The following is an 11460-nucleotide window of genomic DNA, read 5'->3' as shown; positions in this document are numbered from 1 at the left end:
AGCAGTGGAGACAAGCCTTCTGAGCCGAAACACAGGCTCTGGGAGTCACCTCTAACGATCGTCTAGTGATCTCTGCAGATGGTTTGGTCCAAATGGACAAAAAAAAAAAAAAGTATAACTATCTTGGGCTTTGCTCTTCCCCTCAACTGTATTCATCTTCCATAAAAAGTATAAAAGAAGGGAGAGACCTTCCTCTGATGATGATTTTTCTCCAGTTTAAAATGTTGAGCAACTTCTCAGATAACTTACTTTTCTAATTTTTTCCTTTCAGCCTTCTGGCCTCTGGCAAAAAACTGTTTCTGAAATCCAGTGCTCTAAAATTGCATCGTGACCCATCTTCTGTGCCAAGAATTTTGAACCTAAATAATTATTTGTAATTAGGCACTGTATTTCACTATCCTAAGAGTCCTTAAACCAGCACAGATTTCTTTTAGGTCGAATGCAAGACAATTGCCATCATTTCTTCTCCAGGTATATAACTATGAAACAGCTTGTTAACCTTTTTTTCAACCTGGGGAAATAAAATATATAGGTATATACTTGCATTACATTACAGCATACCTTGTCTCAGAAAGCTGGCATGACATTACACCCCAGCTAAAAAAAGTAGAGGTAATTTTAGATAAATGGTGATTGTAAGTTAAATTTTCTTCTCACAGTGTTTAAAATATCTACAAACGTAGGTGCTAACTGTGGGGAGGTGAGGTACGGGCAGTGGAGCCACACACAGCGGACAGGCACCAGACTGGGGTGTATAAACAGGGTAAGATCGATACTGCAAACGCTCACGCACACAAAAACCTTCCCTCCTGCAGTAACTGATGGAACTAATTCTCAGCAGCTGCCCAGGAGGGTAAAGTTATTCCTGAGCATGAGAGATGGCCAGAGCGCTGGCAGAGTTCACCACTGAGTTCAGCGCGACTCAAGCACCCTATAAAGCCTGGTTTTTGCCCAGATACCCCTGCACGAAGAGCCCTCGCTGGCTCGGAGGAAGGGGGGTGCTGAGGAAGAGATTTAGGCGTTGTTTTGGTGCTTTTTGTGGGGAACGCTCTGTATCACCTCGGGGACAGGAGATGATCTGTTGGCCCCTAAAGAAAAATATTGGAACACATACCTCAGTTTAAAATGTGGAAAGTCCTGCTGACATCAGTGAATCTAATCCATATGTTGGAAAGGAAGCACAGACCTAACGTGCTGTACTGAGCTGTGGTCTAGAACAGAGCCAAGTTTTTCATAGGGAAGGTACAGTATATGTTTCTCAGATACATCTTACTGGCCAGTTCCTCCCACCCCAGACATTTGCATTTGCTTAAACATTTGGATCCACTTCCACATAACATTTGTTTCATTAGTTTCCCATAGAAGGTAGTTACAGAGCAGTAAGTAAAAAAGCCAACCGTGTCCTGGGCTGCATCAAAGGCAGTGTGGCCAGCGGGGTGAGGGAGGGGATTCTCCCCCTCTGCTCCGCTCTGGGGAGACCCCACCTGGAGCCCTGCCTCCAGCTCTGGGGCCCCCAACGTAAGGAAGACATGGACCTGTTGGAGCAGATTCAGAGGAGGGCCACGAAGATGATGAGAGGGCTGGAGCACCCCTCCTGTGAGGACAGGCTGAGAGAGCTGGGGTTGTTCAGCCTGGAGAAGAGAAGGCTCTGGGGAGACCTTATAGCAGCCTTCCAGTACCTGAAAGAACCCTACAAGAAAGCTGGAGAGGGACTTTATACAAGGGCACGTAGTGACAGGACAAGGGGAAATGGCTTTAAACTGAAAGAGGGTACATTTAGGTTAGCGATAAGGAGGAAACTCTTCACTCTGGGGGTGGTGAGGCCCTGGCACAGGTTGCCCAGCGAAGCTGTGGATGCCCCATCCCTGGCAGTGTTCAAGGCCAGGCTGGATGGGGCTTGGAGTAACCTGGTCTGCTGGAAGGTGTCCCTGCCCATGGCAGGGGGTTGGAACCAGGTGATCTTTAAGGTTCCTTCCCACCCAAACCATTCTACGATTCTAAAACATTCTTTTTAAAATACTGAATTGGAACTATTCAGCATTGCTTTCAACGCAGATCTTTCCTGAACAGGATTCTGTGTTGCGATTAGCTATGGGAAGATGTGTTTGTTACAAGATGTTCTCACTAGAAAATAAAATAGAACTGCCAGAAACAGTTCATCCAGATGGGGCTTGGGGCAACCTGGTCTGGTGGAAGGTGTCCCTGCCCATGGCAGGGGGTTGGAACCAGACAAGGTCCCTTCCAACCCAAACCGTTCTACGATTCTGCCAAGTACAGAAGTTGTACAAGTATCAAGTGCTGATGAGCATTTAGCTGAGGTAAATATACTTCAAATGGAAAATGGGCAATAGCCTGTTTATTAATGACTGAAAAACACTCCTCAAATACCTTAACTAAATGTATTTTAAGATTTTTTTTCTAGCTTATTTTTGTAGGTGGACAATTACTCAAGAGTTTTTGTGGGTATTTTTTTTCCCCAGAGTGTTCTTTCTAAACAGCTTGTGGTTGTTGAAGTGGGGAGTGTTCATAAAAAGATAGCTTTGCGGTATTTTTCTCTCAAAAAGGCACATTTAACACTAGGATGTGCTGGTACTTTTCCAAATATTACCAGATACTCCTTTCTATATGTTGCGTTTCCAAGGTGAGACCGCCTTAAATATTAATTTAAACACTTGTATGTTAAAACAATCAAGTTTTGGGACTAATCAGTTAGAAATGGCAATACCTGGGACCCCTGACTGTGCTCAAATCAGAAAAATACTCTTTTTACAGCACTCTCAACCAAGGCAATAGGAGTCTGCAAGCAGGACAAGTGCTGGTTCCTTCACAGCTCCTTCAAAACCACCGCCCCAACCTGCCTTTCCCTCAAGCTCGAGTTACCATCAGTGGTTTTTAAACTAGAATAGATGGGCCCTGTCCCTGGAGACGGTCAGTCTGGCTCACGGGAGGTAACCACGACAAGAGGGACTGTTGTTTCGAGGCTCTGATATGCATCTCCAGGAGAAAAACTGTGAACTTTAAAGGCCGTGACTGTATTGTGTGCGTTTTTCCAAAGCAGAGTGGTTACACGATGTAATGCCTTTCTCTGAGCACCTAAGTTTTACTCCTGTAGCAGCCGTTCGGGTGGCTGTTGCTGCATCTGCAGTGGTTGGGAGTCTGCACCGTTTTAATCATCGAATCACAGAATCGTTTGGGTTGTAACCTAACATCAATAACAGTATTGCGAGAACTTTATACGCAGGTAACGGGAAAATGAAGGGAAGGTGAAAAGATTGTCAAAGCTCTTGGAAAAACACTTTCCTCTTCATAAGACCAAATACGGCTCTGTGATTGAGTGCTCATTTCTATGTAGGCTGGAGGCATTTTGAGGCAGGAATTGCCTGTTGCTGAACGTTGGTAAGGTGTCCCCTGCTGGGGATTCTCAGTTGGGCTCTTTAGGCGATCCAGGATTACAATCGCGGTTTACACAGGCAGCTTTAGACAGGCGTACTCTCAGTTCGTGCTGGGGTGACGAGCAGTGCAAGGAATAATCACCAACATTTACAATCTGTAATTCAGTTCTCCGGCTGTGACGTTACGTGTGGAAGAGAGGACACGGCCATGCTCGGGAACAGCCGTGGGAGAGGCAGAAAGGGGGCAGAGACTGGGGTGAGGTGGCCGTAATGAGCTCCAGATGACATCGCAGGCTGGCGCGCGCTTCCTCGGTTTGGAAAATTAATTTACTATTAATTTATTTCATTAATTTTTACGTACCAAATAGAGTGGCTATCTGATTGCTTAGAAGTTGGTTGGCCAAGAATAATCTTTCAAATGACTGTACCCATTAATAAAAATTGTCTACCAGCAAGGTACAGAAATCAATACATTCAAAATTGCTATGAAATATAGCAATGGCAGGATTTTACTGAAATGACACCTAGTCTCCTAGGTGTAAAACTTCTGAAACACAAAAGCAAAGTGTGTTAATCTGTAGTAGCCTCCCCGCCAGCGGTACCACACCGTGCTATGGAGTAAGCCGACGCAACCACGGGAGTATGTCTCCTTCTCGCGGCTGACCCGGGCGGGCGGCGCGGGACCCGCTCGGGTCGGCTCCCGGGATGCGCAGCATCTTGATGAACATCAAGATTTTGGTGTTGAAGTGGTTTTGTGGCACCATCGTCAGCGGCTTCCATCGGATGCAGCTCCAGTGGAGAAATTCCAGTGTAGTTTTAAAACCGTGCTGCTGCCAACGAGGAATCTCGCCCAGCTCCTCCACCAGCAACCTGTGCGGGCGGCCGGCCGTGGGCGCGCTCGCTGGCTGGGGAAGGCGGCGCGGGAGAGCCCCGCACGCCGAAGGGGCCCAGCTGCCCCCGCGCTCCCCGCTCCCTCCAGGGAAGGACGCATCCCGCGGCTGTCAGCAGGCAGCGAGCGGAGCGGCTCCCCCGCGGCCCCGCTCCCGCGCCGGGGCCGAGCAGCGGCCGCGCACCGCGCCCCGGCCCCGCACCGCCCCGCACCGCACCGCGCCCCGGCCCCGCACCGCACCGCACCGCGCCCCGGCCCCGCCGCGGAGCGGAGCACAGCGCCCCCTGGCGGCAGCGGGCGGCGGCGGCGGCGCATGCGCGCCCCGCAGGAGCCCGCCCTCCCGCGCCCCGCCCCTCCGGCGGCGCGGCCATGGCGGAGGCGGCGGAGGGGCCGCGGCCCGAGGGTGAGGGGAGCGGCGGGGCGGGCGGGCCGCGGCCGCCGCCCGCAGTCGCGCTCCAGCTCTCGTTGTCTGTTGCAGATTGCCCGGGGACCGGCAGCGCCCAAGCGGGCAGGGCCGCCGCCTGCCAGGGATGCCCCAACCAGAGGCTCTGCGCCGCCGGCGCCGCCGCCGCTCCGGACCCGGGTGAGGGAGGCCCTGAGGGGGCGAGCGCTGAGGCGCGGGGGGACGGGACGGGACGGGACGAGACGAGGCCGGGGCGGGGCTGACGGCGGCCGTGTCGCCCCGCAGCTGAGGCGGCGGAGCTGCGGGAGCGGCTGCGCTCGGTGAAGCACACGGTCCTGGTGCTCTCCGGGAAGGGCGGCGTGGGGAAGAGCACCTTCAGCGCCATCCTGGCCCACGGGCTGGCGGCGGACGAGGCCAAGCAGGTGGGGTCCGCTGCGCTGTGCGGGCCGGCCGCGGCTGGGGGTCCCCGGGAGGCGGCTGGGGGTCCCCGGGAGGCGGCTGGGGGTCCCCGGGAGGCGGCTGGGGGTCCCCGGGAGGCGGCTGGGGGGCCCCGGGAGGCGGCTGGGGGGCCCGGGAGGCGGCTGGGGCGCCCGGAGCCGCGGGCGGGAGGAGCCGGCAGGGGCGATCGCTGCGGGCCGGTTCCCCGGGCCCCTGCCCTGCCGCACACCCCCCAGGCAGGGGTCTGACCGCGTTCCCCTTCTCGTTAAGGGTTTGAACTCGTTCCCTGTATTAAGCGTGTTCTCATTGCGTGATTTAGACTTTGGAAACAGCCCTCTGCGAGCTTGTCTCCAGTGGGCTGGGCTGGGCGGTTTGTATTCCAGGTTGCCCTGCTGGACATCGATATCTGTGGGCCATCGATCCCTAAAATGATGGGTCTAGAAGGAGAACAGGTAAGTGAATGCTCAAACACGTTGTTTAAAGGGTTTCTGCTCAACTTTCCGTTAACATTTTAGGGTTTTGTAGACTTCAGGCTTCTAAAAGGACTGCTCATTGGGAAACGTGTGGCAGTGGGTAGGGAAATAAAGGTGGAGAAGTTCAGCATAATTTAGTTTGTAAAAGAGTTGTCTGCTTTCAGGATGACCAGTTCTGCAAAACATTTGCTGTGTATCAGCCGCCTATTCGTGGCTACTTAAGATTTAAGTAACATTAGCACGATGCTCTTTATCAGCCCTAGAATATTTTATATAAAATATTTATATTTTATATAAATGTATAAAGTCACGGGTAAATTTCTTGCAAAAGTATTGAATAGTTATCATTCACTTACTAATGGAGACCTGGCCCTTCTGCAGTTTTTAACTCACTGCTCCAATAACGCAGCGCGGTACCTCTAGGCAGGGTATCTGTTTACCCGGGTTTGACTTAATGTTCGTGTTTCATGTAACGTCGGTATTTATTTCTAACGTAACTTTGCGCATGGCTTCGATTGGCAGGTTCATCAGAGTGGATCTGGATGGTCTCCAGTGGTCAGTTGGCGCAGCTGTTTCAGAAACTTTGTTGGGTTTGTTTGGGTTGGGCACCGTCTTGTGAAATAGGGAGGGAGGAGCAGGGGGTACTTCTGTTAATTCTTTTTCTAACGATGTAAATATCCGGATTCTATAGAATCTATAGATAACCTATAATATATAACCCTATAACCCTAACCCTAGATTAGATTCTATATCTATAACTAACCCTATATATCTATATTTAACCCTAATCCTATTCGGATTCTATAGAATCTGGATATTTATATATTCTATAGAATCTGCACATAGACTATATAGATCAGAGTGTTAAGTTTCTTTTGTTAATCAGAATAATACTACATTTCTAAAATAGCGTCATTATTTTAAGTCTCTCTTGTTTACTGACTTTCCTACTGTACTATGGGCAATAATGCAAGTTACTTGATTTCATTATTTTTGGTTATGGTGCAGCTGTACAGTATGTCACCTTTTCAATGACAGACAAACAGTATCTCACACCCAAGAAAAACCTCATTAATATTTAAAAAATGCAGGGAGAGTTTTGCAGGAGTGTTGGTTGTCTGTAGTGTGTACGCTGTTAAAAAGAGAGCTTGATGCTGAGGGGGAAAGCTGCTCTTATCCTTACGCTGTCTCCAGTGATTCCACAAACCACTGTAAATCTTACTACAACTGGATTTTTTTCGGTCTGTGAATGTAGTTGGGGAGCGTTGCACAAAAATTGTAGTTTTCAAATGCCTTTTGATAAAAAGAGAAGCATAAGGTTCCCTGCCTTTATTTTCTTAATGTCTTCCTCCTGCCCCAAACTGCTTTTTCTGGTTTTAGAGTTGGTTTCTCTACTCCTTCTGTACTCTTCTATATTCTCTACTGAGTTTCTCTACTTCTCTTTTAGTATGTTGAAGAAAACTTAGGTGTCATGTCCGTGGGGTTCTTGCTTAGTAGTCCCGATGATGCTGTCATCTGGAGAGGACCCAAAAAAAATGGTACGTATCAGGTGTTTTCAACAACCATTTATGTGCTTGAAAGATTTCGTATGTTTAATTAATAATGTAAATACAATGTAGTAAGCTATAGGGAAAAATGCGTGAATGGTTACTTATTTTCTTTAGTCATTTGATGAAGTTAGGTCAAATGCTGTGTTGGGGCTTTTTTTTTTTTTAAGCCTTGGCAACATAAGCATTTCTGCACTGAAGTTGGCAAGTCAGAAGAACCTGCATACCTAGGCTATAAAATTTGAAGTAGACCCTAAACGCTGAAATACAGGGAGATATTTTTTTTCTCTCTTCCACGTACTTATCCTTTCTTTTAGGGCTGATCAAACAATTTCTTCGTGACGTGGACTGGGGTGAAATCGACTACCTGATTGTAGATACACCGCCAGGAACATCAGATGAACACTTATCTATTGTGCAGTATCTCAGTGCAACGCACATAGATGGGGCCGTTATCATCACTACCCCTCAGGTACGGGAGCTTCGTTTCTGTGGATGGAAGCATCGTGGCAGTTCACACCAATCCTTGGTTTAGAGTCTCTGTTTGACTTCAGAGAAATGATGGGACAGAATCTAAGGGCGCTGACTTTCTTGGCTTATGAGTTAGCTGGGTGTCTCAGTGGAGTAGGAATCACAGAATGCTTTGGGATGGAAGGGACCTTTAAAGGCCATCTAGTCCATGCCCCTGCAAAGATCAGGGTGCTCAGAGCCCCGGCCAGCCTGGCCTTGAAGGTTGCCAGGGATGGGGCATCTCCCACCGCTCTGGGCAACCCCTGCCAGTGCCTCACCACCCTCAGCGTAAACAATTTCTTCCTTCTATCCAGTCTGAATCTCCCCTCTTTCACTTTCAAACCCTCCCCCCTTGTCCTGTCGCTGCAGGCCCTGCTAAAAAGCCCATCCCCCCCTTTCTTGTCGGCCCCCTTTAAGCACGGCAAGGCCGCAGTGAGGTCTCCCCGCAGCCTCCTCCTCCCCAGGCTGAACCCCCCCAGCTCTCAGCCTGCCCTCACAGCAGAGCTGGGCCACCCTCGGAGCATTTCGGTGGCCTCCCCTGGCCCCGCTCCCACAGCTCCATGTCCTTCCCGTGCTGAGGACCCCCGAGCTGGACGCGGGGCTCCAGGGGGGTCTCCCCAGAGCGGGGCAGAGGGGCAGAATCCCCTCCCTCGCCCCGCTGCCCACGCTGCGGGGGATGCAGCCCAGGAGATGCTTGGCTTTCTGGGCTGCCAGCGCACATTGCCGGCTCATGGCCAGCTTTCCATCCCCCAGCACCCCCAAGTCCTTCTCCTCAGGGCTGCTCTCCATCCCTTCATCCCCCAGCCTGCGCTGAGACCGGGGATTGCCTCAACCCAGGTGCAGGACCCTGCACTTGTCTGATCTGAGTGGGTCACTAAACCACTGAGCAGTTCACCATCAAAAGCTGTGTGGCGAAGGGAAATGCAGTCTTTCACTTCCTTCTTCGAGATTAGAGTTCACATCGTTACGAATTTGCAATTTACTCACCAACGGCTTAACGTTCACAAGTTTAGTTTTTAAGTGCTAAGACGTGCGCTGTGTGACACCAGGTAGAGTAGCCTGTGGCCTCCAGTAGGCAACTTCGTGATGTGCATTCTCAAAAGAAAAACCAGCGCCTGGAGAGCTGAAACTCACCGTTCATCAAATTCAAATGTAGGTTTTAAAGCCTGGTTTGGAAAGGAACGGGAGATCAAACTAGCAAAAGACACCTGGTATTTCCACAACAGCTGAAAGAATAAAATAGAAAGAAGTGAAATGTTGAGGGCGAGATCAGATGGGTGGTGAGGGAAGGAGAAGGGAACAGGAGCACTGAGTGGGGTCAGGCACATATCTGAAAAGTCTGAGAGGATGCTAAGGTATTTGAGATTTCATTTGAAAAGGGATAACAAGCGTAAGCCTGGTGGCTCTTCTCCTTGCCTGCTCTGTTGAGAACGCCAGGGGTCTTTCTGTAAACTGAAAATGTGAAAAAGTTACATTTCAAGAACTAAAGAGATGAGATTGCTACAGGAGATAAAACATAAATATGGCTGGATCTTTCCTAGAGTCAAGTCAGATTTCAACACAGAACCGCATTCAGCGGGCTGGAACTGTTGTACCTGTTCCGTGGTCGCTAGAGCACATAACACAGGCTTTACGTTCTTCAGAATACAGAGAGGGCGGTAATAATTCATTATGGACTTTCTTTAAAATAGCTCGGAGGGTGTAACTTAATGGGTTCAGCATCAAACCATTACAGCTGCAATAGCGGCGTTTCCTGGTGTCGGTAGGAAGTGTCGCTTCAGGACGTTCGGAAGGAGATCAACTTCTGCCACAAAGTGAAACTGCCGATCATAGGTGTTGTGGAAAACATGAGCGGCTTTATATGTCCAAAGTGCAAGGTAAGGCTGGCTTTATCTTGGAGCTTTTTTAATCTTGATGTCGTTTGTATATAAAACATTGCTCCAGAAATGCCTTGTTCTCAGAATTGCACTATTTGAACTGGGATTTTTGTGTTGTCCCAGAATGAATCTCAGATCTTTCCCCCGACTACTGGAGGTGCAGAGAAGATGTGCCAGAACTTAAATGTTTCCCTCCTGGGTAAAGTGCCTCTAGATCCTCAAATAGGTAACGTTACTCTATTGCGCTACATTTAAAACAAGTTTTTCCTCCTGTACTGATGTTATTACTGGAAAACCCTGACTTGGACACTGATAAATTAGATTAGTAAATGTTTTGTCTCTTAGTTCTATCTAAAAGTGGATATTTGCCTTTTTTTATCAAGTTACTGGAACTGCAGCGTAGCATGGTGGGAAAAGAGGAAGGTGCTGGGATAATTTCCTTAGGCTGAAGCTTAATCTTGATTAAGGTTACATTGTGCATCTTCTCAGCTGTATAATCACATTCGAAGTGCAAGGTGTCTTTCTCTTTGGTGTAATCGCCTGGAGGTGCAGGCTGGATGAAAGCATAACCACGCTGAGGAATAACCCCTTGTGCACGTTAAGCGTTAAAGCCGGTGCTTTGGCTTCCCTGTTAGTGGCACCACCCAAATTCTGTTGTGGATGGTGAGCTGCCTTGGTTCCTTGCCCGCTGTTAGCAATTCACGCTTGATTTGATGACATCAAGGAAGGGGTCGGTACTTCCAAAAGAATGACTGAAGGTTTCTGCTCGTAGCATTCCTTTGGAAAACCGTAAGCTGTAGTTCCAGTTGCGTTGTTGACATAAGGATTCCTGAAAGGAATAGACGCAAGTGGCCCTTTGGAAGGGTATAACTGGTAGCGGGATAAAGGGTAAAATAAAGAAAAGCTCATCTTTTCTCATTTCTTTGCTTTCTTGTTTTCCCCCTCCTTCAAGGCAAAAGCTGTGACAAAGGCCAGTCTTTCTTGTCTGAAGCACCCGAGTCTCCAGCTACATTGTCTTACAGGAATATCATTCAAAGTAAGTCTGAAAATCAGTGTGCAAATGGATCCTCTCAGGTCTGCACTATATAAAGGTGCTAAACAGAATTATGTTGTTCTGCCACAAATAGTAAAACCAGCTGTGTGTAGCAATTACGAAAGGAGCAGATGCAAATACTGTGTTTGCTTCTGGGCGTCAGTTACGGCAGGCTCTCAAAGCGATCACAAAGTTGTGTTCAGTAGCCGGTTTCAGTGCTTGGCTTCAGTCATCGGCGCTCAGCAGAGACGCGTGTCCGAGATTCTGGAGCAGGCCTGTCGGGTGCTCGCCGCCGCTCAGCACGGTTCAGCCGGCCGGTTGTTGCCTCCACTTCTAATCGTGGTTGCACAAAAACCCCGTCTCAAAGCTCCCGAAGGAGCCGGTGATCCCAGCCGCTGGGAAATGGCTTGCACTGCGATGAAGGCCCAGCTTGCGATATCTGTGCAGGAACTGACTCCTGATGTGCAACTGAAATATCGTTTATATCGCTTTTGCCCTGTCTTTGCAGGGATTCAGGAGTACTGTGATCAACGCCACTTTCAAGAAGAAAAGATTATCTAACCTACGAATGGAATAAAGATGTAGTTCATGTTTAGTTATAGCAAAGTAACTTATGCCTTGATTTAATAGAAGGAATGTATTCTTTTTATATATTGCAAATAAATTCTTAATATAAACGTTCTTGCCTTAGTGTTTTTCCATAGTTCAAGATTCTTGCAGTTCGCAGGTGGTCTCCAGGCTTGCTAGAAAGGCAGAAAACTGCGTCTTCCTCTGTGCTGATGGGCGCAGTCTGCAGCCGGTGTCGGCGCACCGGTAACCCCAGTACGAAGGTGGTGTTTGGAGACGTGGGAATACAAGATTTTATTTAGCAAGTTGAATATAAAATGCGCTTTGCTGG

At 48.9% G+C, this 11460-nt stretch overlaps 1 protein-coding gene across 1 annotated transcript; it reads left to right on the top strand.

Annotated features, from left to right (window-relative positions):
* Nucleotides 1-4639: 4639 nt before the first annotated feature.
* On the top strand, nt 4640-11243 carry NUBP1 (NUBP iron-sulfur cluster assembly factor 1, cytosolic). Its single transcript, XM_082313374.1, has 11 exons — nt 4640-4684; nt 4760-4864; nt 4970-5106; nt 5506-5574; nt 6118-6150; nt 7043-7133; nt 7460-7614; nt 9419-9529; nt 9653-9755; nt 10482-10565; nt 11071-11243. The coding sequence occupies exons 1-11, from the start codon at nt 4651-4653 to the stop codon at nt 11121-11123; spliced, it is 975 nt and encodes a 324-aa protein (XP_082169500.1). The 5' UTR covers nt 4640-4650; the 3' UTR covers nt 11124-11243.
* Nucleotides 11244-11460: the final 217 nt, after the last annotated feature.

The sequence above is a fragment of the Platalea leucorodia genome (genome assembly GCF_965183815.1).
Source record: "Platalea leucorodia genome assembly, chromosome: 5".
Classification (NCBI taxonomy): Eukaryota; Metazoa; Chordata; class Aves; order Pelecaniformes; family Threskiornithidae; genus Platalea; species Platalea leucorodia.
This window is presented reverse-complemented; position numbering and strand designations above follow the sequence as displayed.

Coding starts and splice junctions, on each gene's coding strand:
- NUBP1 (XM_082313374.1), top strand. CDS start 4,651: ATGGCGGAGGCGGCGGAGGGGCCGCGGCCCGAGG. Junction 4,865..4,969: donor CGCCGCCGCTCCGGACCCGG/GTGAGGGAGGCC, acceptor GTCGCCCCGCAG/CTGAGGCGGCGGAGCTGCGG. Junction 10,566..11,070: donor TTACAGGAATATCATTCAAA/GTAAGTCTGAAA, acceptor CTGTCTTTGCAG/GGATTCAGGAGTACTGTGAT.